Below are 27,259 nucleotides of genomic sequence, written 5' to 3'. Positions count from 1 at the left end.
AGCTACATGTCATTAATTAATTCTGAGGATGAGAGCACAGTCTCGCTTAGGCAAAGGGCGGAAGAATACGCTCTGTGGAAAAGTTAGCGACTCCAAGAGTGCGCTGACAGTTTTAGCGCATCGCTATTAGCCAATCAACTGGTTCACATCAGGCATGTAACACCAGTACTTATTTGCACGTGTGCCGCACGCCGCCCAAACATCGGAGTTGCTCAACACTGAAACCCTACAGCACACCACCTGTTCCTGCCGCCCACCGGTTCAGTTAGACTGCTTTTGCTGCAGCTGATCCAAGGTAGGTGTGCTTGCATTTTACCACACTGAAACGTAATTAACGTAACCGAGTGTTCCGTTTGAGCAGTGTGTAATACTTGTAACAACCTTGCTGATTCAGTGTTTACTTGTTGTGCCCCTTTTGATGTTTAGCCTATAATTGCTTATTGGCATTGCAATTTACGAAGTAAACTCTCGTTTAAACCAAGAGTGTATCCATGAGTGAGGTAGGGTAAAGCTGTTTTGAAAATACTCACAAGACGACTTGCCTGTGTTTGATGTCTATCAGTCTCTGTCTGTGTATCAGTCCGTCTGTCTGTCTGTCTCTCTGGAAACGTTTCTCACTACAAATTACAAATCTCTCTCTCTCTCTCTCTCTCTCTCTCTCTCTCTCTCTCTCTCTCTCTCTCTCTCTCTCTCTCTCTCTCTCTCCTCCCTCCTCCATTTCTTTTCTTCTCTCGGCTTCTTCTTCTGCGTTCGTGGGCTGAAACTCCCACGTACACTCGTGTTTTTTTGCACGAGTGGAATTTTACGTGTATGACCGTTTTTTACCCCGCCATTTAGGCAGCCATACGCCGTTTTCGGAGGAAGCATGCTGGGTATTTTTGTGTTTCTATAACCCACCGCGGAACTCTGACATGGATTACAGGATCTTTTTCGTGCGCACTTGGTCTTGTGCTTGCGTGTACACACGGGGGTGTTCGGACACCGAGGAGAGTTGTATACTCTATAGTCTCTGGGAGAGTCTGCACACAAAGTTGACTCTGAGAAATAAATCTCTCGCCGAAAGTGTGGACGAACTCACGCTGACAGCGGCCAACTGGATACAAATCCAACGCGCTACCGACTGAGCTACATCCCCGCCCCTTTTCTTCTCTCTATCTCTCTTTCTGCGCGCGTAATACAAAATAGAACCTTTCCATCGTCATTCTCGACGAAGCATGTAAAAAAAAAAAAGAAAAACGTGTTCTGCTCACTTTGTGTAATATTATCGCTACCTTGAGCAGAGATAATCCTCATACCACCGTCATAACGGCAACGCACCGAGAACAATTCAAGGAACAAACAGTCTTAACGCTGCGGGCCAAGCAATGCAAGAACATAATTATTGTGTACCAGCATAGGAATTTTATCAGTCACCGAGGAGAGTCTGCATACAATTGACTCTGAGAAATAAATCTCTCGCCGAACGTGGGGACGAACTCACGCTGACAGCGGCCAACTGGATACAAATCCAACGCGCTACCGACTGAGCTACATCCCCGCCCCCGTTGCAAGATATGATTCTAATTTTGTTTTCTTGAAGAACAAGTATGCGTCGATTAAAAAAAACAAACACGTGCCCTCATTGTGCATATAAGTAATGACTGGATTACATCACAAACGTATATCGTTTTATTTTTGATATATATGACTGTTATGTCTTTGACAAAACCATTCCCCTGGAGGACCAGACTCCGTGTGGATCGAGATTTTTCAAATGTCAATGGGACACCTCACCTTTTCATGAACTATGAAACGTAAGCGCGAATCTGTCAAATCGAAACATCGTAACTGCCTTGATCTGTGTGTTGGTACCTAACGTTTTTGTCGGGTCGATTTTGGGGGTACCCTTTTTTGGGGCGGCGGTCACGTGACCCCTTTAAAAGAAATCATTGATCAGGAAAATGTGCTGCAGAGCCAAGTGAAGGGCGTTTAATGGCATAGAATTAACACGGGAACGAATGCTTTGGTTGAGGTACGAAATTGGGTGCAATGATTTTTTGCCGAGCTAAGATCAATTCTTTTGGATGTGTGTATTAATTGTATTGGGATAACGAGAATGGTTTATAGAGAAACGTTCCAAAAAGACATCAAGTTTGACATAATGTTTTAACGTTGACTGGGAATCGAGATGAGGGTCTGGTGTATGTGTGTGTGTGTGTGTGTGTGTGTGTGTGTGTGTGTGTGTGTGTGTGTGTGTGTGTGTGTGCGTGCGCGTAGAACGATTCAGAGAAAACTACTAGACCGATCTTCATGACAATTCGCATGAGAGTTCCTGGGTATGATATCCTTAGACTTTTTTCTTTCTTTTTTTTGATAAATATCTTTGATGACGTCATATCCGGCTTATAGTGAAAGTTGAGGCCGCACTGTCACGCCCTCATTTTTCAACAAAATTGATTGAAATTTTGGTCAAGCAATCTTCGACAAATTCCGGACTATGGGATTGCATTTCAGTTTGGAATCTTACAAATTAGTTAATTGATTTGCTCATTAAAGTTGTCATTACAATCTAATTTTTCGTTACAGATTAAAAAATGATCGCATTGTATTCTTCACTTTCTCCTGAATTCAAAAATGTATAGATATGTTATGTTTACTCTGAACATGTGCTCAGAATGGAAGAACAAAAGTTCAGTAAGTTCTACGGTCGTATGCTTCGCGGAGACGAGCGTGACTCGCCTCAGTCTTCGGGCTAGCCATAGATATCCCTTGGCCGTCTGTATAGATCTATGGGCTAGCCGAGACTGCGAGACTATCTGAAGGTAGTCTCGGCGATGACTGTTTTTGGGTTATTGATCTTTATAATTTGATAACGACTGACTAAATGTTTTTATACCGCTTCATGCGACATGTTATTTTATGAATCAGAACCACTTGAGGGAGGGAGAGAGTGGGTTAAGAGAAAGAGAGAGAGAGAGAGAGAGAGAGAGAGAGAGAGAGAGAGAGAGAGAGAGAGAGAGAGAGAGAGAGAGAGAGAGAGAGAGAGAGAGAGAGAGAGGGGGGAGAAAATAAGTGGTCATCCGGCCAAATCTCTTGAGATTTTCTTGTTCGTTCGATTACTGTCAGTGTGCAGAACGAGGATTTTATTGGCATGCACCGGATAGGGCCGGATGGACGCTTGGGATTAACAGCGAATAAAGAAAAACTGATGGCTCAGATTGCACCAGATTGTTCCATTATATTTTTCTTGATTTTTATCAAAACTTTCCCGAGGGGGCATGCCCCCGGACCCATTTGGGAGCAGGCCTTTGTCTTCTAAGTGACGGTTTTGGAAAGTAGTTGGCTCCTTTGTTGGCTCAGGCTGCACCAGATCGATCAATTGTCCTTGCTTTGATCCAAATTTGTCTTCTTAAACTTTCTTTTTGGAAGGTGTATTAGGGGAAGTGTTTTGGCTCAGAGTGCACCAGATTGCTCCATTTTCAGAGTTTTTATCAACACTTTCCGGGGGAGCTTGCCCCCGGACCACCCACAGAGGGTCGAACGGTTCGCGCCCTCAACTAAACGCTTCGCGTCGTCGAATTGTCCCTAAAATGATGTGATCCGCCCCTGCCGCGTGTCGACTTCATGTAAAGGTCGTTAACGACTTCGAAATATAATGTACTTCTGATAGCGGGTATTTTCCTCGTAGACCATCATGTCATTTGGAGTCGATGGGGGTACGTTAACCCTCGTGAATACCTTACACGCAAATGGATGAACTTGTTCAATCTGCATATTATTCTGCATGGTGACCCCATTCCTCCGCTGCACTCAACGAGGAGAGGACATGACTATCTGTGTATCGAACAGTTTGAAGATTAATTTGATAATAAGATTGAGGTGGGTTTTTTTTTTTTGGGGGGGGGAGAGAGAGAAAGAGAGAGAGAGAGAAAGAGAGAGAATACGAATACGAATACGAATACGAAAGTTTAATTGCTATAGGCCATCGGCCCCTTGCAATGGGGATATTACACATCACGCGCAACGAAGGTACGGTACAAACAAAACCGGGTGGAAAACCGAACCCGGAATTAGTATCCACTTGGTCACATCCAAGTCGACAGTGTCTTTCGTCTGAGACCAATGTCAATGTGATCGATCGCGAATAACGATGCTGTTTATATCAACACAAAGGCAGAGACATTCACAGTCTTTCTCCAGTCTCGAGGAATGTTCGTATTACACGCACATATTCATGCAAGTCTGTGTTTAGTTGCTCAATTTCTTCCCTGAGGCGGACCCTGTTCACCTGCTGCCCTCTCCGTAGGTAAAGCATGTCCCGTCTCATGTCCTCCGAAGCTGTTTCTGCTGCCACTGGTATTACGTCATACGTTCTGGTTTTAAACATTTCACAGTCAAACACTAGAATACAATCGTCACTTTCAGCAAGCAGCGTTTTCTTGCCACCTTTGGTCTGACATACTATTTTCTCAAACCTATTGTTCCTGAACGTAGATTTCAGCTTTGTTTTCTTGTTCTCAGGCAGCGTTGAAAGTATATCGAACAACGGAGCTTCATTTGCCCCAACTTCAGAAGACTGGTTGGCGGTGTCAATGTTTTCATGCACACAGGACAGGCTTACTTGTTTGTTGATACACAGCGTGCTATCTGGGTCAGGTGTGTCGTCATTCATGCGTGAAGAAAGCTCTGCGGCATTCAGAGGGGCGAGCATTGACACAGTGGAATGTGGTGGGGTGGACAAGCTAGGGTCACTGGCACGTGCTTCACGGCGTGAACTGACATCAACATGGACGCTATTTCTGGTTTGACCTAGATCAGACTTATTGACTACACACTGGTTATTATTGTTTTCCTCGCTCTGATGGTTTGCATCAATTTGAGCTGTAAACTGAACATTGTTTCTGTTCATGCCTACCTTGGCACTGTGCTGTTCTGCTCTTCGTTGGTCTCTTCTTTGTTGGGCTGGTGGCTTGCGTCTCCATGCACCGGTCGGTGCGGGTGTCATGGCGAAACCCCGGTCGTCTTTGCCATTTCTTAAGCGGAGAACGAACACTGCTCCTTCATCTGTTCCGGTCACCTTCCACGATGTCACCGTGTTTTTGCACAGTAAGGTGGATAAGATGTCTTCTGCAGCAATAGGAAGTCCTACGACTGGCATTTTGGAGTTAGAAACGCTGATAATTCAGGAGCTCAAGAAAACGTGTGTTGCTCCTTTGGTGCACCGCGAGAGACCCAGAGAGAGAGAGAGACAGACAGACAGACAGACAGACAGACAGACATACAGAATGATTGTGTGTGTGTGTGTGTGTGTGTGTGTGTGTGTGTGTGTGTGTGTGTGTGTGTGTGTGTGTGTGTTGGTTGATGGGAAAAACCTGCTTTAATTTTTTCCACCAAGCATTAGGTAACAAATGTCACCACACGTGATCAAAAGTGATGGTTTTGTTACTGTGGTAATGAGAAACAAGTCGCGTAAGGCGAAATTACTACATTTAGTCAAGCTGTGGAACTCACAGAATGAAACTGAACGTAGTCCGCCGCTAGTGCAAAAGGCAGTGAAAGTGACGAGCCTGTTTGGCGCTGTAGCGGTTGCGCTGTGCTTCATAGCACGCTTTACTGTACCTCTCTTCGTTTTAACTTTCTGAGCGTGTTTTTAATCCAAACATATCATATCTATATGTTTTTGGAATCAGGAACCGACAAGGAATAAGATGAAATAGTTTTTAAAACGATTTCGGAAATTTAATTTTAATCAATCAATCAATCAATCAATGAGGCTTATATCGCGCATATTCCGTGGGTACAGTTCTAGGCGCTCTGCAGTGATGCCGTGTGAGATGAAATTTTATACGGCCAGCAGATTGCAGCCATGTCGGCGCATATTTACCTTTCACGGCCTTATTTCAAGTCACACGGGTATGGTAGACAATTATTAACTGTGCCTAAGCAATTTTGCCAGGAAAGACCCCTTTGTCAATCGTGGGATCTTTAACGTGCACACCCAATGTAGTATACACGGGGGGTGGTTCGGACACCGAAGAGAGCCTGCACACAAAGTTGACTCTGTGAAATAAATTTCCGCCGAACCTGGGATCGAACTCGCGCTGACAGCGGCCAACTGAATACAAATCCAGCGCGCTACCAACTGAGCTATTTCCCCGCCCCTTACGGATTTTTCAGAGCTTGTTTTTAATCCAAATATAACATATTTATATGTTTTTGGAATCAGAAAATGATGAAAAATAAGATGAACGTAAAATTGGATCGTTTTATAATTTTTTTTTTTTTTTTTACAATTTTCAGATTTTTAATGATCAAAGTCATTAATTAATTTTTAAGCCACCAAGCTGAAATGCAATACCGAAGTCCGGCCTTCGTCGAAGATTGCTTGGCCAAAATTTCAATCAATTTGATTGAAAAATGAGGGTGTGACAGTGCCGCCTCAACTTTTACAAAAAGCCGGATATAACGTCATCAAAGACATTTATCGAAAAAAAGAAAACAAGAGGCGAAGCCATCAAGGCTCACGTAAGAAATCGACAAACAGTAACACACACACACACACACACACACACACACACACACACACACACACACACACACACACACACAGAAAGAGCATAGGTGAAACTGTGCAAGAAAGCGAGACACTAGATCTAGATCTGTCTGTCTGTCTGCATGTAGCCTACTTACAGGGAGTAACTAGTCTCGGCCCGCTCAAAATAATAATGACCGAGACTTTCAGTACTTCCTTCGCGTGACGTCTAACCCTCTTAGGTCATAATGTGACGTCAATGTAATGTGACGTCTTCAAATGTTAGAGTTTCTACCACAGACATACACACGCACGCACACACACACACACACACACGCACACACACACGCACGCACAGACAGACAAAGTTACGATCGCATAGGCTACACTTACGTGAGCCAAAAACGTCCGGGGATATCATTCCCAGGAACTCTCATGTCAAATTTCATAAAGATCGGTCCAGTAGTTTAGTCTGAATCGCTCTACACACACACGCGCACAGAGAGACACACACACACATACACCACGACCCTCGTCTCGATTCCCCCTCTATGTTAAAACATTTAGTCAAAACTTGACTAAGCTAAATGTAACAAGTCGCGTAAGGCGAAAATACAATATTTAGTCAAGTAGCTGTCAAACTCACAGAATGAAACTGAACGCAACGCAACGCAGCAAGACCGTATACTCGTAGCATCGTCACTCCACCGCCCGTGTCAAAGGCAGTGCACGTGGAATTGACAAGAAGAGCGGGGTATTCGTTGCGCTGAGAAGGATAGCACGCTTTTCTGTACCTCTCTTTGTTTTAACTTTCTGAGCGTGTTTTTAATCCAAACATATCATATCTATATATTTTTGGAATCAGGAACCGACAAGGAATAAGATGAAAGTGTTTTTAAATTGATTTCGAAAAAAAAAATTTGATAATAATTTTTATATATTTAATTTTCAGAGCTTGTTTTTAATCCGAATATAACATATTTATATGTTTTTGGAATCAGCAAATGATGGAGAATAAGATAAACGTAAATTTGGATCGTTTTATAAATTTATATTTTTTTTTACAATTTTCAGATTTTTAATGACCAAAGTCATTAATTAATTTTTAAGCCACCAAGCTGAAATGCAATACCGAACCCCGGGCTTCGTTGAAGAGTACTTGACCAAAATTTCAACCAATTTGGTTGAAAAATGAGGGCGTGACAGTGCCGCCTCAACTTTCACGAAAAGCCGGATATGACGTCATCAAAGACATTTATCAAAAAAATGAAAAAAACGTTCGGGGATTTCATACCCAGGAACTCTCATGTCAAATTTCATAAAGATCGGTCCAGTAGTTTAGTCTGAATCGCTCTACACACACACACACACACACGCACGCACACACATACGCACATACACCACGACCCTCGTTTCGATTCCCCCTCGATGTTAAAATATTTAGTCAAAACTTGACTAAATATAACAAGTCGCGTAAGGCGAAAATACAATATTTAGTCAAGTAGCTGCCCTTTTTCAGCAAGACCGTATACTCGTAGCATCGTCAGTCCACCGCTCATGGCAAAGGCAGTGAAATTGACAAGAAGAGCGGGGTAGTAGTTGCGCTAAGAAGGATAGCACGCTTTTCTGTACCTCTCTTTGTTTTAACTTTCTGAGCGTGTTTTTAATCCAAACATATCATATCTATATGTTTTTGGAATCAGGAACCGACAAGGAATAAGATGAAAGTGTTTTTAAATTGATTTCGAAAAAAAAATTTTGATAATAATTTTTATATATTTAATTTTCAGAGCTTGTTTTTAATCCGAATATAACATATTTATATGTTTTTGGAATCAGCAAATGATGGAGAATAAGATAAACGTAAATTTGGATCGTTTTATAAATTTTTATTTTTTTTTACAATTTTCCGATTTTTAATGACCAAAGTCATAAATTAATTTTTAAGCCACCAAGCTGAAATGCAATACCGAACCCCGGGCTTCGTCGAAGATTACTTGACCAAAATTTCAACCAATTTGGTTGAAAAATGAGGGCGTGACAGTGCCGCCTCAACTTTCACGAAAAGCCGGATATGACGTCATCAAAGACATTTATCAAAAAAATGAAAAAAACGTTCGGGGATTTCATACCCAGGAACTCTCATGTCAAATTTCATAAAGATCGGTCCAGTAGTTTAGTCTGAATCGCTCTACACACACACACAGACACACACACAGACACACACACAGACACACGCACATACACCACGACCCTCGTCTCGATTCCCCCTCTATGTTAAAACATTTAGTCAAAACTTGACTAAATGTAAAAATGAGAAGTAATGAGAAGAAGAACAAGTCGCGTAAGGCGAAAGTACAACATTTAGTCAAGCTGTCGAACTCACAGAATGAAACTGAACGCAATGCAATTTTTCAGCAAGACCGTATTATACTCGTAGCATCGTCAGTCCACCGCTTGGCAAAGGCAGTGACTGAAATTGACAAGAAGAGCGGGGTAGTAGTTGCGCTGAGAAGGATAGCACGCTTTTCCGTACCTCTCTTCGTTTTAACTTTCTGAGCGTGTTTTTAATCCAAACATATCATATCTATATGTTTTTGGAATCAGGAACCGACAAGGAATAAGATGAAAGTGTTTTTAAATTGATTTCGAAAATTTAATTTTGATCATAATTTTTATATTTTTAATTTTCAGAGCTTGTTTTTAATCCAAATAATACATATTTATATGTTTTTGGAATCAGAAAATGATGAAGAATAAGATGAACGTAAATTTGGATCGTTTTATAAATTTTTTTTTTTTTTTTTAATTTTCAGATTTTTAATGACCAAAGTCATTAATTAATTTTTAAGCCACCAAGCTGAAATGCAATACCGAAGTCCGGCCTTCGTCGAAGATTGCTTGGCCAAAATTTCAATCAATTTGATTGAAAAATGAGGGTGTGACAGTGCCGCCTCAACTTTTACAAAAAGCCGGATATGACGTCATCAAAATTATTTATCGAAAAAAGGAAAAAAATGTCCGGGGATATCAATCCCAGGAACTCTCATGTAAAATTTCATAAAGATCGGTCCAGTAGTTTGGTCTGAATCGCTCTACACACACAGACACACACACACACACACACACACGTATACACACACACACACACACACACACACGCGCACACACACACGTACACACACACACACACACACACACACACACACCACGACCCTCGTCTCGATTCCCCCTCTATGTTAAAACATTTAGTCAAAACTTGACTAAATGTAAAAACAATGAAAGAGGGACGAGGACAGGGGAAATGAAAAGTAACGGAAGGAGGAGTACATGACACAGCAGGAGGTGAAGGGGAAAGTAGGGAGAGTCTGACAGAGACAGAGAGAGAATTATAGCCATGCGTTGCCATGGAATTTATTTTTCCACTGGGGCTTTAAAAACAAGAATCTCCGCATCTCAACATTCTTGATACGAAACTCCCTTCCTTTTGGCACTGACTTTCTACTCAGTATCTCAAAAGACGGGTTAGCTTCTGCTAAAACTCAATCAATCAATCAATATGAGGCTTATATCGCGCGTATTCCGTGGGTACAGTTCTAAGCGCATTTTTTTTTTTAATATATATCGCGCACATATTCGAAGCGCAGGGATTTATTTTTGCCGTGTGAGATGGAATTTTTTTTACACAACACATCACGCATTCACATCGGCCAGCAGATCGCAGCCATTTCGGCGCATATCCTACTTTTCACGGCCTATTATTCCAAGTCACACGGGTATTTTGGTGGACATTTTTATCTATGCCTATACAATTTTGCCAGGAAAGACCCTTTTGTCAATCGTGGGATCTTTAACGTGCACACCCCAATGTAGTGTACACGAAGGGACCTCGGTTTTTCGTCTCATCCGAAAGACTAGCACTTGAACCCACCACCTAGGTTAGGAAAGGGGGGAGAAAATTGCTAACGCCCTGACCCAGGGTCGAACTCGCAACCTCTCGTTTCCGAGCGCAAGTGCGTTACCACTCGGCCACCCAGTCCACGGTTGCACTCTCGGCCGGTTGCACTTTAACATTTTTTTCCCCCGTTGAATTTAGCCTTTACAAAAAGCAACCGAATGATTGCTGTCTGCGCTAGCTTGTTGGCCTGTTTCCCAAACTTGAGTGTGTTTTTTTAACTTATAGCTAGCTCGACTTATCAGCCTCTTGAATTTCAGATGGCACTTACAGAGATTAAATATATCTGACTTGAAGAACTTTAGCACATGCTGCTCTGGCATGCATCCTCTTATTATGAAACCAGCCACAGTGAAATGCGTTGGCCTAGTGGTAAGGCGTCCGCCCCGTGATCGGGAGGTCGTTGGTTCGAACCCCGGCCGGGTCATACCTAAGACTTTAAAATTGGCAATCTAGTGGCTGCTCCGCCTGGCGTCTAGCATTACGGGGTTAGTGCTAGGACTGGTTGGTCCGGTGTCAGAATAATGTGACTGGGTGAGACATGGAGCCTGTGCTGCGACTTCTGTCTTGTGTGTGGCGCACTTTAAATGTCAAAGCAGCACCGCCCTGATATGGCCCTTCGTGGTCGGCTGGGCGTTAAACAAACAAACAAACCAACATTGAAATGCGCGGTCTGTCCGGGTCCCAATCATTGGCTGGTTGATTATTGGTTAATACGTTTGCCTTTTGATTTTAAAAAACAACAACTTGTTATTGTTGTTGAGGGGCTAGTTGTTTGTTTGTTTGTTTACAACATTTAGTCAAGTAGCTGTCGAACTCACAGAATGAAACTGAACGCAATGCAACGCAGCAAGACCGTACACTCGTAGCATCGTCAGTCCACCGCTCACGGCAAAGGCAGTGAAATTGACAAGAAGAGCGGGGTAGTAGTTGCGCTGAGAAGGATAGCACGCTTTTCTGTACCTCTCTTCGTTTTAACTTTCTGAGCGTGTTTTTAATCCAAACATAGCATATCTATATGTTTTTGGAATCAGGAACCGACAAGGAATAAGATGAAAGTGTTTTTCAAATTGATTTGGAAAATTTAATTTTGATAATAATTTTTATATTTTTAATTTTCAGAGCTTGTTTTTAATCCAAATATAACATATTTATATGTTTTTGGAATCAGCAAATGATGGAGAATAAGATGAACGTAAATTTGGATCGTTTTATAAAACATTTTTTTTTTTACAATTTTCAGATTTTTAATGACCAAAGTCATTAATTAATTTTTAAGCCACCAAGCTGAAATGCAATACCGAAGTCCGGGCTTCGTCGAAGATTACCTGACCAAAATGTCAACCAATTTGGTTGAAAAATAAGGGCGTGACAGTGCCGCCTCAACTTTCACGAAAAGCCGGATATGACGTCATCAAAGACATTTATCAAAAAAATGAAAAAAAGTTCGGGGATTTCATACCCAGGAACTCTCATGTCAAATTTCATAAAGATCGGTCCAGTAGTTTAGTCTGAATCGCTCTACACACACACACACAGACACACATACACCATATGACCCTCGTCTCGATTCCCCCCTCTACGTTAATACATTTAGTCAAAACTTGACTAAATGTAAAAATGAAACGCCTATATTTGTGAAGTAATAACTATGATAACTTAGGCTGATGTATTGTCCTGAGAGAGTGTCCGGCTTTGATGAAATTGTTCAGCTCTCCCCTGAACTGCGTGCTCCGACGCCTTTGCACTTGCCACTTTTTTTGTTTGCTTGTTCGTTTGCTAGTTTTGTCTTCTTCTTTGTTTTCTTACTGTTGTTGCTTTTCAGGGGTGTATTCGTGGTTTTTTTATCTTATCTAAGCCCTGAGACTTTTCCTGTGAGCTTTGAGCTCGTGATATTTATCGTGCGCAGTGTGTGCGCACTTGGCATGGCTTTCGGAAACAGACACGAGTCTGCACCCAAAAAAAACTTGGTCGAATCCACGGCAAAAGTGACACGCTACCCACTGCGTTGCAAGCCCGCCAAATTCTCTGAAGATAAACAAAGGTCCCGGCGCATTGCACGAGCATCTGTTACGCGCATTCTTACGATTACGACCATCTTAAGATGGCGCTGCGCCGGTACACGCCGCGTGTATTGGCGCAGCCGGCTTTAGACGGTTGCGCTATTACACGTCTGCGGAAAAACAGATGGCTGCGCCGATACACGTTCACCTACAAAGCAAACTGCGTTCAGTAAAACCTATTATTTTCCTAATGTGTGAGCATTGCTCACTTTCACATTGAGTTGTTGTCACACGTGATAGGTGTTCAGTGTCACTGTCAGTGTGCCCGTCGCTTTCTGACCATCGTCATTCTCCCAGCCAACATGGATCCAGTCTGGCGAGAAATCGGCGAGACCCTCGCAAAAGAACAGGCCGACCATCCTAGGTCTCTTGTTATGACTGAAGGTCTCTTGTTATGACTGAAGGCCGTTACAACAACATTGTAAAGTATATAAAGGACAATATCAGCAGACAAATATTCACAACAAATGTTTACTACTACCTGACTTCATTTCAAACCCACACCGATAATTATACATACACACATTTTACATTTAAAGCATTTGTCGGCTACTATCAATATGTATCGACTTAAGTTTGATAGATTGTGATTATCAACGTGTATCGGCGCAGCCATCTGTTTTTCCGCAGACGTGTAATAGCGCAACCGTCTTAAGCCGGCTGCGCCAATACACGCGGCGTGTACCGGCGCAGCGCCATCTTGAGATGGTCGTAATCGTAAGAATGCGCGTAACACAGTGGTTAACGAATCACAGCAGGGCCATGAAAAGACAAACTCCAGGATATATTGCACAGTCTGCAAGATAAGAAACTCCATGTGCATTTGTCAGAGGATCCTACCATACTTAAAACGGCTAGAAACTTGTCAGAGAGGAAAAACCATTTGGAGGTGAGGAGGGAAACGGTTGTATTGGCACCACTAAGCCATCGCCGCTAAAGTGCATGTGGAACATGGTTTTCGATGAGTTTTGCCAGTTAAGTTTAGTTTGGAGTTTTGGAAAATCCAGTTCATTGTCACCTCCCATTGTCACAAATAACTGGAGCGTGCTTTCTTTTCACTGTCTTCGAATCGCTGGCCTTTCAAACCGGACGTTTAGCGCCCCTGAAAGTCGAGCGTCGTAACCTCGAAGGGTCACGTGACGAGTTGGCGGTCAAGGCTATTTGGTCTATGCCGTGAAAGTCGCCAATGCCATCGGTTCTGTCTGAACTGAAAGGGACAGTCCTCTCCGTGCATATATACCGAGAGGCATAAATTCCGCAAACTGAACTTTAAAAAATCACAAAAAATCAACTCAGTGGTGAATGTTTTCAATGTTTGAATATTTTATTTATTGGCCATTTTAGTGTTTATAAACCTTCGCTTTATTGATTTTGAATAGAATATCATGAAATGACAATTTTTCTAAAAAAGTGACTGAGTCCAAGCGCAATGATTTTGGAAAACGTTTAGTGTTCATCACGTTCAATGCTTTGGCCAGCTGTAAGCATCCCAATCGCTTGCTGTCTCTCTCCTTCATCAAGTCGTGGCATGATTGCGATATCTGATACAGCCAAACAGCCAGTTGCATTTTATAGGGCCATACACTATCTTTTTTACGTTATTGTCTCCCGTTCAGCCCATTGTCTTTATTAGCACAGTGAACTGTGGCTGGATCAGCAATACTGCAAAGCGCACGCTGACAGCGTGAAACATTTGCTCCGACACTCAAGATGTCAACTACAAATTACAGGTTCAATCTGATTTTCGTTTGAGAGCAAAATCGTTCAATGCACTATTTGCAGAATTTATGCCTTTCAGTATACATGTAAGCGACTCAGCTCACCGTGTGAAATCTGTCCCGGGTTGTTTGAAACAAAATTGGGGGGGGGGGGGGGGAGGGGGGGGGGTTGAGATCATTCTTTCGGGAAGGACTGTGCCTTTAAATGTCACGTTTTACTCCAAGATGTCTATGATCTGTGTCCATGTCGTGCCAGCTAAGTCTTCTTATTATTATTATTCGTTCATGGGCTGAAACTCCCACGTTCACTCATGCTTTTGCACGAGTGGGTTTTCACGTGTATGTGCGTTTTTACGGCCCCGCCATTCTTCTTCTTCTTCTTCTTCGTTCATGGGCTTAGACTCCCACGTTCACTCATGTTTTTAGCACGAGTGGAATTGTACGTGTATGACCGTTTTTACCCCGCCATTCGGGCAGCCATACGCCGATTTCGGGGGAGGCATGCTGGGTATTTTCGTGTTTCTATAACCCACCGAACTCTGACATGGATTACAGGATCTTTTTCGTGCGCACTTGGTCTTGTGCTTGCGTGTACAGACGAAGGGGGTTAAGTCACAAGCAGGTCTGCACATAAGTTGACCTGGGAGATCGGAAAAATCTCCACCGGCAGGGCCGGACGAGAGGGGGGCTGGGTCTTTGGGGGCTTTAGCCCCCTCCCCAGCCACACAAAAAAAAGAAGAGAGAGAGAGAGAGAGAGAGAGAGAGAGAGAGAGAGAGAGAGAGAGCTTAATAATAATAATATTGCAAAAATGTGGTTTTTTGGCATAAAAGTAGAAAATTTGTTTCGTTGATGTTTAAGACAAGCTAATCTTTTCTTCATGCATCAATTCTAAATTAATATGTTACATTTCTGGTGGTGCTATTTCATTATTTAAATGACTTTTTTTGTGCAAGAATAGGATAATTTTTCATGTATAAATGTTAACATTTCCTCAGCTTATGGGGGCTTTGCTCCCATACCCCCACGCCTTCTGCGGCCCCCGGACCCCCGCTTCAACATTTTAGCCCCCCCCCCCCCCCCTAAAAACGTACTGACCGGCTTAACTCACCAGGCGGCAGCGACCGGGATTGGAACTCACGACCTCCCGATTAGGAGGCCGACGTCTTACCACCACGCCACTGCGCCCGTCGGCCCCGCCATTCAGGCAGCCATACGCCGCTTTCGGGGGATTGTGCCAGCTTAGTGTAACTCTGCGCTAGTTTCTTGTTTGAATTATAAAGACTGACTGATGTTGGTCGTTAGTTGGAGATTACTCACATACATTGGCGCGACTGAGCGATGGAATGAATTAATGCTTTCTGATTGTGTAAGAGATCATAGATTAACCGTTACAAGCAAATATTTTGTCAGGAGGATACCCAAGAGTAAAAGTAGAAACACTATCAAACATTAGTAAATCAACCAAAACAATTTTTGTTTAAATGCGTTCAGTTTGGAAAACCTTCACAATTTTCTTTGGAAACATATTTTCACGACTAAAAAAACAATACAACCGCACACAATGAGGAATACCGCTAATTCATCAACGTCAGCAGCAGAATCTACGAAGACATCCCAATGCATGCATCCAAGAAAGCCCCCAGAGTCTCTCCTTCGCGCTGTCATTCGTTACCCTAATCGTGTGTTTCACATCGCCGTTCCCTTGTGCACGGTGGCCCTAACCTGATTTGGTGATGACCGCACATTTCTGGTATTTTGCTGGTTGTGTGTGTGTGTGTGTATATAGTGTATGTGTGTGTGTGTGTATGTGGGTGTGTGTATGTGTGTGTGTGTGTGTGCTAAGTGCGTGTTGTGTGTATATAGTGTATGTGTGTGTGGGTGTGTGTGTGTGTGTGTACTGTGTGTGTGTATGTGTGCCCCTGTGTGTGTGTGTGTGCTAAGTGCGTGTTGTGTGTATATATTGTGTGTGTGTGTGTGTGTGTGTGTGTGTGTGTGTGTGTGTGTGTGCTAAGTGCGTGTTGTGTGTATATAGTGTATGTGTGTGTGTGTGTGTGTGTGTGCTAAGTGCGTGTTGTGTGTATATAGTGTATGTGTGTGTGTGTACTGTGTGTGTATGTTTGCCCCTGTGTGTGTGTGTGTGTGTGTGTGTGTGTGTGTGTGTGTGTGTGTGTGCTAAGTGCGTGTTGTGTGTATATAGTGTATGTGTGTGTGGGTGTGTGTGTGTGTGTGTATGTGTGTGTGTGTGTGTGTGTGTGTGTGTGCTAAGTGCGTGTTGTGTGTATATAGTGTGTGTGTGTGTGTGTGTGTGTGTGTGTGTGTGTACTGTGTGTGTGTATGTTTGCCCCTGTGTGTGTGTGTGTGTGTGTGTGTGTGTGTGTGTGTGTGTGTGTGTGTGTGTGTGCGTGCGTGCGTGAGTGCGCGCGTGCATGTTTTGGTGTGTGTGTGTGTTTGTTCGTGTATGTAGCCTATGTATGCTCGCGAAGCTGGGATGTAAGTCATCCGCGATAAAAATATCCTGAAAAACTTCCGTCTTTATTTGTTATCTTTTTCTTTAGTCCTTCTTCGTCTTTAGAACCGGTGGAAACCAGGTTTGACAGGTTTTTGTACACAGACACCACTTTGACAACAGGCTGAGATATACCTTTCAACACGTCGCGGCGTACTATCATAACATTGTAAGGATGAAAGACGGGTATCTTTTAACCTGATGCTAAGAGAGTCACAGAGAGAGAGAGAGAGAGAGAGAGAGAGAGAGAGAGAGAGAGAGAGAGAGAGAGAGAGAGAGAGAGACAGACAGAGACAGACAGAGAGAGAGACAGAGAGACAGACATAGAGAGAGAGATAGAGAGAGACAGAGAGAGACAGAGAGAGAGAGAGAGACAGACAGACAGACAAACAGACAGTTGGACCAAGAAAATGGCATTAATTTATCAGTACAATCTCTGACCCATTTGCTTACCATCCTACGTACGATGTGTCTGGAAACATCTCCGCGCGGAGGGGTTTTGCGGCCAGCGTAGCAAAGATAAAGAGGGAACATTTTCTCGGCTCGCGCGGCAGCAAGCATGTTAGGTCTCTAGACTGTTACAGGGTCTTTGAATGTAAATACGGTAGGCGACAAGAGTTTTCTGCGAGTCCTACAGAAACTCATCCTCGGCAGCTCAAGTTGTGCCTCAAAACAGCCTGGTACACCCAGATCGCTAACTCCCTATCAAAAGCCACTTCAATTACGCCCCACGCCCCATGGTGCCTCCACTAGGGAAAACAATCTGTCAAAATAACTGTTCCTTGCAATCTCTGGACGACTTTGCACCTCCCGTGGGAGAAGAAAATCTAGTCAAACCGTCAAGTGTTCTTTATCAATTTATTGACGGTGCAAGTAATCTACACACTCCTGTCACAATCCCTCTATACTAACATTTTCTTGGTAACGTTGACCATCACTCATTATTCGATGTTACGCACATTTATTCACAATTACGACGACCAAGCTTTCATCACTACGTGGACTATGGACCACAGGCTTTTATTTTCTTCTCAGAAACAGGGGTGTCGTTTTTCGTCCCGAGTCTGCGAAACAGCTACATTAATTTCGGCGAATTGCTGACAATGTTGTAATCATTTTGGTAGAGTAAGAGAAAAGAGGAAAGGTGCTGCCAAGGACTGTCTCAATTCTCCGATAATAGACATTGTTGGAATCTGAGCAGCTCTCGCGACATATCCGCGAGATATGCTCTTTGTTATGTATCGAATGTCGCGAGAAGACTTTTCGCAGCTCTCACGAGACATCCGTCCCAAATGCTTTGCTACGAAGCTTCGGTGTTTGCGAGAGTTCGGAATAATAATAATACGAGAATTTATATCGCGCACATATCTCACCACAAGGCGACTCAAGGCGCACAGTAGGGGAGAGTTACTGATTGCGTACCTGTTATCCATATCGTACCACCCCCATTCCCGCGAAATGACGAATGCCTGAAGCCCCTGCTGAAGTGTGGGGAGAACCCCGTAGGAAAGAAGCATTCTTCCGGTGTCAACATGGCAGCTAGCGAGAAAACCACCAGCAAGAACGAAAAATTCACTTTTTTCGCATTTTGATGTTATTTTCGTTGTGACAAATTTGTGTGACTATGCAAAGACTACACCACTGAGCAAATTAACTTGACTATACATTAATACCTTGTTGAGTGTAGGCTGCATTTGGATCAAAACATTGGCATTTGCTTTACATGTGGAAGGCTAGATCTGCTTATTGTCCAGCCTACCGAAGTCACGCATATCGTACCAGCCAGAGTCTTGATATAGTACCGGTGGTACGATAACAATGACTTCTGGTACGATATGCAGGATGACACAACCTCCTATTAATTGCCAAATGATCCATTTAGGAGTACTTATTAAGAAGTCTGAAGCCTGAAGTTGTTTCAGAAAAATGCTTTCCCCCTCGAACTGGACATCAGAGGACATGAAAAAATGTCTGGCAGCCATTGCAAACGGAATGGGCTTCAGCGCTGCTTCAAGAGTTATTGATATTGTACCACAAGGTCACTAATATCGTACCCCTAGTACGTTATAAGTGACTGACAGGTACGCATTACAGAACTGGTCTTGTAATTCGTACCATTTGGATGATTTTTTTAAATCCGTACTGAAACCAAGTTTGCGTTTTTTTCATTGAAAACAATATACGGAACGTTGAAGGCACAGGAGATGAGTGTTTATGGACAATTTGAAGTGCCTAGCATAAAATGGTTGCGTTATAGAGCTGTTACGAACTATGAGAGTGCCCTGAAATGCAGCCGCTCGGCGCAGAAGGGACAGCACTCTATATTTCGGGGGAAGGATGCTGGGTAATTTTGTGTTTCTATAACCCACCGAACTCTGACATGGATCACAGGATCTTTTCCGTGCGCACTTGGTCTTGTGCTTGCGTGTACACACGAAGGGGGATAAGGCACTAGCAGGTCTGCACATAAGTTGACCTGAGAGATCGGAAAAATCCCCACTTGTAACCCACCAGGCGGAATATCAGTAGATTCTATTGTCGAGCCGGACAGGTCTGTAATAGCAGAAACAACGAAGGGGAGTCGTAGAAAAAGAATGTAGGTACAGCCGGTTAAGGCAGTCACTGGCATTTACCCCCTTTCAATTACAAACAATTACTGCCCTAAATACAGATGTCACGATCTCAGCATCAATTGCAGCAATTTGGCGTCACCGTGCCGAACCGTACTCAGTTGTGTACATTACATGACTTGCCGCCTTTCTCGCAGAGAGAGAGAGAGAGAGAGAGAGAGAGAGAGAGAGAGAGAGAGAGAGGGGGGGGGTTGTAAGTCTGTCATGTGAATAACACTTTAGATACGGTAACCCCACGGGAGCAAGGTCAGCGTATGCTTACAACCCAGTCTGTCAACTAATCGTGTGTAAATCACAGACTGACACGGTACGAGCGTAAAATAAGGAAGATGTGGACAATTGCCAGCCTTCCGATGCTGTCCTTAGGCCAACCGCAGACAGTCACATTCTATGTAGTTATCTCGATTCAGGATCTAAATATATGTAGAACACCAGTAAGGTGGAAGTATGCAATACCAGTCTCCTGGCACCTGGGAGAAATAAGCTACACGGCTTGCTGCGTAATACCAGGTTAACACGAGTTTTTTGTTTAAATATTGAAATTTGAGCGAAAGCGAGCTCAAGTTTTCAATATTTGACAAAGCCATTGAGTGTAAACCTGTTAGCACACAGCAAGCCTTGTAGTACGCTGTACTTGAGTGTCTTCTACCTCAAACTTCCAGACGGAGTCAAAGTGTCAAATCTGAAGACGATTAATCTTGAACCTCGATCTCTTTGCCAAGTGAAGCCACACTAGGAATTATGTATAGCGTCACGTGTAAGTTCTCAAAAGGAAATGTAACAGTGTTTCGAGAATGAAGTTCAGGGTTTAGCCTGGGAGAATAAGGCAATGGGACATTTGTCCCCCTCAACCAAATTCCGATGGGACATATAATCGAAGGCAAGAAGCGCAAAAGAGACATGTACGCGTTTTGACCAAAGATGCAAAATGGTGCAACATGGTGCCATCTGAGAATTAACCGCTATATTGTGTTATCTGTGTGTGTGTGTGTTTGTGTGTGTTTGTGTGTGTGTAATCCGATGTAAAGTGTACATTTGGTGGCGCAGTGGTACGTAATCTCAATGCGCCCTTTGACGCACTTAGGGGAATTGTGATGGGACATTTTCAGATTTAATGCGCCAATGAAACCCTGAAGTTTGTCTCGGTGACTTGGCCATCAATAGAAATTGACTTCTGAGGTCCCTGTCAGACTGTAGTTTGACCCGTTATATGATATAGGATATCGGATATACATGATATACATGATATACATGATACACGATACACACACGTGTAAATGGATGGTTATATTTATCACATAGGTGGTCTATCTCAAGTATGTAGAATAAAAAGAAGCATTCAAATGGACAAACGACTTTATACCCTCAACGACGGGCGAAGTGGCCTTGTGGATAAGACACCGGCCTCCTAATAGGAAGGTCGTGAGTTCAAATCCTGGTCGCGGCTGCCTGGCGGGTTAAGGGTGGAGATTTGTCCAATATACCAGGTCAACTTATGTGCAGACCTGCTTGTGCCTTATCCCCCTTCGTGTGTACGCACAAGACCAAGTGCGCACGAAAAAGATCCTGTAATCCATGTCAGAGTTCGGTGGGTTATATTATAGAAACACGAAAATACCCAGCATGCTTCCCCCGGAATCGGCGTAAGGCTGCCTGAATGGCAGGGCAAAAACGTGAGTAAATGTGGGAGTTTCAGCCCATGAACAAAGAAGAAGAAGAGATCCCCTCAACAACAAAAAAGCTGTCTAGCTAGCTGTTTCAGATAACGCGGACATGATAGGGTAAACATTTGATTTTTTTTCCTAGTAGGGTCGCAAGCTACCCTAGATAGCTTGACGGTGGGGTGAGACCGGTGTAGGATCCGGTCCGGTCCCCCCTCTGAAGTAGTCCCCCGGGGGACCAATTCGTGGCAAAAACTGCTCTATAATGGTCCCCCCTTAGACATCCAGCCTCGTTTTCGACTGGTCCCCCTGGGCGATTTTGGTCCCCCCTCGCATCCAAAATAGGCCCCCTCTCGAACTGGTCCCCCTCTTTTCTAACCAATGTAGAGCTATGTCAGTATTTATTTTTAACTTTATTGTCAGAGGGTAAGTGCCATTTTTCAAATAGTTCAACACGTTGTCATACAGAGTGTCGTCCATGATGATAGTCAATGAAAAACTAAGACTGGCTGACGGAATGAATTGTCGTGTACTTATAATTATAGGCATGTTTGACACGAGTCACGTGACGTGTCAAGAAGCGTGGCGACCGTTTTCTCATCCCACAAAAAAAGAAAAGAGAAAATAAAAAACAAAAGTATAGGCTACATAGAACGGCAAATCTACGAAGTTAAATCACTTTTAAAAGTTTAGATTTGACACTGTAACCTTGACCCAGTGAGTGTGCACGCGTGCGTGCGTGCGTGCGTGCATAATGTGTGTGTGTGTGTGTGTTTGAGAGATGGGGGGAGGAGAGAAAGTGTGGGGGGCGAGAGAGAGAGAGAGAGAGAGAGAGAGAGAGAGAGAGAGAGAGAGAGAGAGAGAGAGAGAGAGAGAGAGAGAGAGAGAGAGAGTGAGAGAGATCCAGAGTCACGTTTTCTACTGAGTTGACACACACTATAACAATAAAGTTAAAATAAATACTGACATAGCTCTACATTGGTTAGAAAAGAGGGGGACCAGTTCGAGAGGGGGCCTATTTTGGATGCGAGGGGGGACCAAAATCGCCCAGGGGGACCAGTCGAAAACGAGGCTGGATGTCTAAGGGGGGACCATTATAGAGCAGTTTTTGTCACGAATTGGTCCCCCGGGGGACTACTTCAGAGGGGGGACCGGACCGGATCCTACACCGGGTCGGGATGAAACGGGTTGGACCGCCTTAGACTGTTTATTTCTGTTAGGATACTATCTCCATATCATGCACCATCACTACATGGCGCGGCCATAAAATAGCTCCCCCCGTTGAAAATGAGTTGGCACTTTGCCAGACAAGGTCGCGACCTCGCGAGAGGAAGAACGGCAACGGCGGTAGCGGCCCCCCCCCTCCCTACCCCCACCTAACCCCAACCCACACAGTTTATTGCAGAACGTGTATAAAGATTACCTGTGTTTATTTTGTCAGTTGTTTGTATGAAGCAGTCTCAACCGCAGCGCGTTTCGCAGGTAAGAAACGGCATGCTCACGGTGGGCTCTAGTTTATGCCTGTAAACGGTTTCACAATTCTTCAGAAATATGCGCTAATACAATAGCGCGCTTTAGCTTGCTATAGGTTGAGCCAAACTAATCGCCACATGTCCTAACTAATGCCTTTTGGTAAACTTTTGAAAAGTCCCGTGATCATTCAGTGTGTAATGATCGATACACTACTCAGTCCATATGTATTAAAACTGTAGGCCGTACTAAAGTCGTACAAAGCTTGGAGAGATTGTATGCCGTCCCAAAGGCCCTTCTGTGTTTGGCCAAGAATATCTCAGCTTGTCTTTCTTCATTCCAGGCTAGCTGCACGTGCGTGACAAGCTAGTGTGCACGAGACAAAAGAACACGACAGTGATCCGGTGACTCACATACACGATGACGTCGACCTTCACCATACCCAGCTCTACCGATCCACTTCTGTCCGTACCCATGTCTACTGATCCACCGCTCCCTGTACCTTACCAGTTCACAGTGGCCTCGACGATCCGTGACGTGTACATATGGGTTTTACTGGCCGTGGGTTTGCCTTGCAACGCCGCCTGTGTGGTAACGATCCTGTTCATGCACGTGAACATCGCCACTTTCTACGTGGCCTTGTTGGCCGTGGCTGACAGCCTGGCGCTGATTGTCAAGGCCATTTACATTAAGAGGGAAGTCCCTGACGCACCCAGCTGTTACATGCTGTACATCAACAATTTTTTCAGCTGCTACGCTAACTGGGTTCTGGTTCTCATCGTTTTTCAGCGATTCTATGCTGTTTGTTTCCCTCTCAAAATCAAGGGTGCCTTTACAAAGAAGAGGATTTACATCAGTGCAGGGGTTCTGGCTGCGGTCTTGTTCGTCATCATGGTTGTGCCCACGTTTTACTTCCTAGAATGGGACGCAGAATCAGAATGTAGATGGCGAAATGAAACTCAGATATACGGCGTGGACAAAGTGTGGGACTCCTGGATCATGTCTTTGTTGTACTCTTACCTACCGTTTCTTTTCTTGGTTGTATTCACAACGCTCATTATCGTGGGGCTGTTTAGGCATCGTCGTACCCGAATATCAATATGTGCGGCGGGAACGAGCAGCTCGAGCGACGACGGAAAAGCTGAACGTGCCATCAGCATCATGCTGGTGTGTGCTAGCCTCGTCTTTCTGCTTCTGACCCTGCCAGCCTGCCTTTTCCACCTCTTCATCTCTGATCTCTACGATCAGAAAGTGCGACAGGAGAGTGCAGAGAGGTACCTCGTCTACCAAGTGGTCACCATGCTGTCGGACGCAAATCACGCTGTGAACTTTTTCGTTTACTTCGCGAGCACGCGAAAATTTCGGCGCTGCTTCTTTGACCTTGTACGATGCCATCCCTGTCTGGACAACAGGGACTGGAGCAAGGAGAAAGCACAAATCAAATCTGATCCTGAAAGGAGAGAGGGAGAGGACGAAGAAGAGTGTTAGATCAAAAGTTCGGATGTTGAATTATCTCTAGACATCCACAGCTCATGGCTTAAGTTCTTTAAGGCCGCAGTGTGCATTTGCCCATTACGAGTTTTAGTTCCCTTTTACTACCGTTAGGCAGTCAAAGTAGGTACAGGTAATTGTCCTGCGCAGTGACGAGTGACTAGTCACTCCCAATGATTAGTACGCCATGAGATATTGCAAGAAATAATGCAAAGCAACCCTAGAACTTTAGTATGACCCTGATTCTTTTAGATCGGTGCATGCCAACTGTTTTGCAGGCGTGAGGTGATCATTAACGTGCGTGCGTCTTCTCTTATAATCCCTTATTTCGATTGCAAAATGTATATGTGGTGCGTCACCAGAGTAAATTCTGGAATTGGAATCGTGATAAACGGTACGTGGAAGCCTTAAAAATACATATGGATTTACATTTACTCGCTGTGACCGGACTTTTATTCAAGGAACTTTAAGGATTTGGCCACCCTATTGTGAATTAATATTAGTCCATCTGTCATGAAGTGGAATATGCGAATAAAGAAGTTATTTTCTATTACTACGTGCTCTGCCCTATCCAGTTAAACTGACTCTTTCACTCTTCGCACTACACACTTCACACACAGAATCTGGGAGGATACAGACTTATTATTTCCTCACAAATAACAATACAATTCTTCACATCAATACAGCAATACCAATCACCACTCACGAACGCACAGTTCACACAGTGATATTGTAATCACTCAATACATGTGAGTACATAGTATAACAATCTTTCTTAACCATACTATCTCAATATTAGGTTATTCCACAAGAGAGGATGTTGACTCACGAGTTCGTAGTTCTCACTTCATGCCGTCCTTTACACACTCTGGTGCCACTGTAATCCATGCAGATACCGTTATCCATATCTCACGTTCCTCCCCGAGAAACACTACTTCGCTCTTAGCGAAAAGTACCGGTTCGTCTCAACATCCAGTGTTGATGGGGACTCCACCGTCCATCCACCTTCGCCGATGTGACTACTTGTCCTGACATCGTCACGAACTCTCCAGTGTGGGTTCCAACCCCCGGACACCGTCATGGAAACTCCTAAAGAATTAACCCAAGTCTTATTATTACCCAATATTCACGGACTGTGTGATGATATCTTCTGCTATGGTCTGTTGAGACAGTGATATCAAAATCGAGACCTCCGGTCTCGATTTTGATATCACTGTCGAAACAGACCAATAGCAGAAGATATCATCACACAGTCAGTCAATGTTAGATATATTGCTAATTCTCTGGATATTTTGTATTAACTGTTAAGAAATTACAAAAGTATTTGTCTCAGTTTTGGCTGTTCCATATCCCTCCCTCTGATTATTATTTCTTTTTGTTCACTCTTTTCTTGTACTTTTCAGTATTTCAAAATGTCTTTTCTTTCAAAAACTATCACTACAGATTGCAACAGTGAGAAAACGGAAAATGACTCTCTCTCTCTCTCTCTCTCTCTCTCTCTCTCTCTCTCTCTCTCTCTCTCTCTCTCTCTCTCTCTCTCTCTCTCTCTCTAATATCGATAATAATTTGTCTTGGGCCCATCATGTTCGGTCGTTATGTAAAACAATGTCGAGAAAAATATATCAGGTAAATAGAATTAAACACTTTCTAGATCAGCACTCAAGGTTATTATACTTTAACGCATATATACAAACCATATATTGTTCGACCATCTGGGACTCTGCCAGTGCTAATATTTTAAAACCATTATATAGTTTACATAGACGAGCACTAAAACTAATTTTACTGAAACAATCCAGTCTTGTATTTGATGATTATAAGAAACTTAAGATTCTCCCATTAAAAGAAAGATTTAAATTAAATGAAGGCGTGCTCCTTCACAAAATACTTTCCGGCCGTGCACCACGAACTTTCGTTGCTAACCTTAAAGTCAAACCAAACCGAAAGTTTAACCTCCCAATTCCAAGGATAGATCTCTTCAAGTCAAGCTTAGCCTATTCTGGTAGCGTCCTGTGGAATTCTCTCCCGGAATTTGTGAGAGTCCCAATACTTTCAAAAAACACCTTTCACTGTATTTAATGTTAAATTACGAAAAATCACAGTGATGGAAGACTTCGTTTAGTTATATTTTCATTTGTCCAAAGCATCAGTGTTCATTATATCCACACAAAAACACTCAAAGCTTTAATAACACATTTACTCATGCATGTGTATTCAGCATTGTTTTCACTACGTTACATATACAGTGAAGTCCGGATGAAGTGATAGCCCTCGGGACCAACTTTTTTTATCACTACATCCGGACTATCATCACACCAGGACGTCCGGTTATAGTGATATTTTTGTAGGTTTTATCACTACACCCGGACGTCCGGTTATAGTTCTATTTTTGTAGGTTTTATTACTACATCCGGCCAATCGCTTGTAGTTGTAGTGATATCTTCAAAGCTTTTATTGCTACATGCGGCGGCACATTTGGTAAACTAGCCTCAAGGCAGTAACAAGGTGATTTTGGAACCACTATTGATTTCGTTTTGTGACGTTTCTTCTGTCGTCTTTGTCAGGCTTGCAAATGTCCTGTGTTAACCTACCCCCGTCCTGGCAGTTCAACAGCCGGTGTGTGTGTGTGTGTGTGTGTGTGTGTGCGTGCGTGCGTGTGTGTGTGTGTTTTAGAGAGAGAGAGAGAGAGAGAGAGAGTGAAGGGCCACTTAGAAATAAGGGTTAGGCTAAATGAAAAATTGTCAGATTTTTTAGGAATGAAATGTCTTTACTCAAGAGATCAATTTTCCGCTTCAGGGTAAGCACAGTGCGTGGCTGGCGTTTCCTCGCCATTTTGGTAAAGGGAGATTACTCTCGAAAATTATCACTACAGCCGGACTTTAGCTTCCCCGGGACTTGAAAATAGTATCACTACAAGCGGACTATCACTATATCCGGACTGAAAAATATCACTACAACCGGACTAAGTTAACAAAGAACATGAACAACTGGGATCGGGACCCAGAAATTCTATTACTACAGCCGGACTATCACTATATGGGTCTATCACTACAGCCGGACTTCACTGTATTTGTGTATAATATGTAATATGTAAATATTTATATGTTGTTGTTTTTCTCTACCTTTTTTTCTACGTGAATATCCGTGTAAATATGTGATTAGATTAGTCCCCTCTCTGGGCGAGGGCTGGTTGAAAAAAAGCTCGTTGTATTGCTTATGCCACAACCCTCGAAAAATAAAATTTGATTTGATT

General features: G+C 43.4%; 1 protein-coding gene across 1 annotated transcript; it reads left to right on the top strand.

The window, feature by feature from the left end:
* Window positions 1-27,259, top strand: LOC138982568 (blue-sensitive opsin-like). The gene is made up of 2 exons (XM_070355892.1): window positions 1-295; window positions 22,859-27,259. The coding sequence occupies exon 2, from the start codon at window positions 22,936-22,938 to the stop codon at window positions 24,001-24,003; it is 1,068 nt and encodes a 355-aa protein (XP_070211993.1). The 5' UTR covers window positions 1-295; window positions 22,859-22,935; the 3' UTR covers window positions 24,004-27,259.

Source organism: Littorina saxatilis, linkage group LG12, assembly GCF_037325665.1.
Source record: "Littorina saxatilis isolate snail1 linkage group LG12, US_GU_Lsax_2.0, whole genome shotgun sequence".
In the NCBI taxonomy this organism is placed as follows: Eukaryota; Metazoa; Mollusca; class Gastropoda; order Littorinimorpha; family Littorinidae; genus Littorina; species Littorina saxatilis.
This window is presented reverse-complemented; position numbering and strand designations above follow the sequence as displayed.

Excerpts from the sequence above, each read along its gene's own strand:
- LOC138982568 (XM_070355892.1), top strand. The coding sequence starts at position 22,936 with ATGACGTCGACCTTCACCATACCCAGCTCTACCGATCCACTTCTGTCC.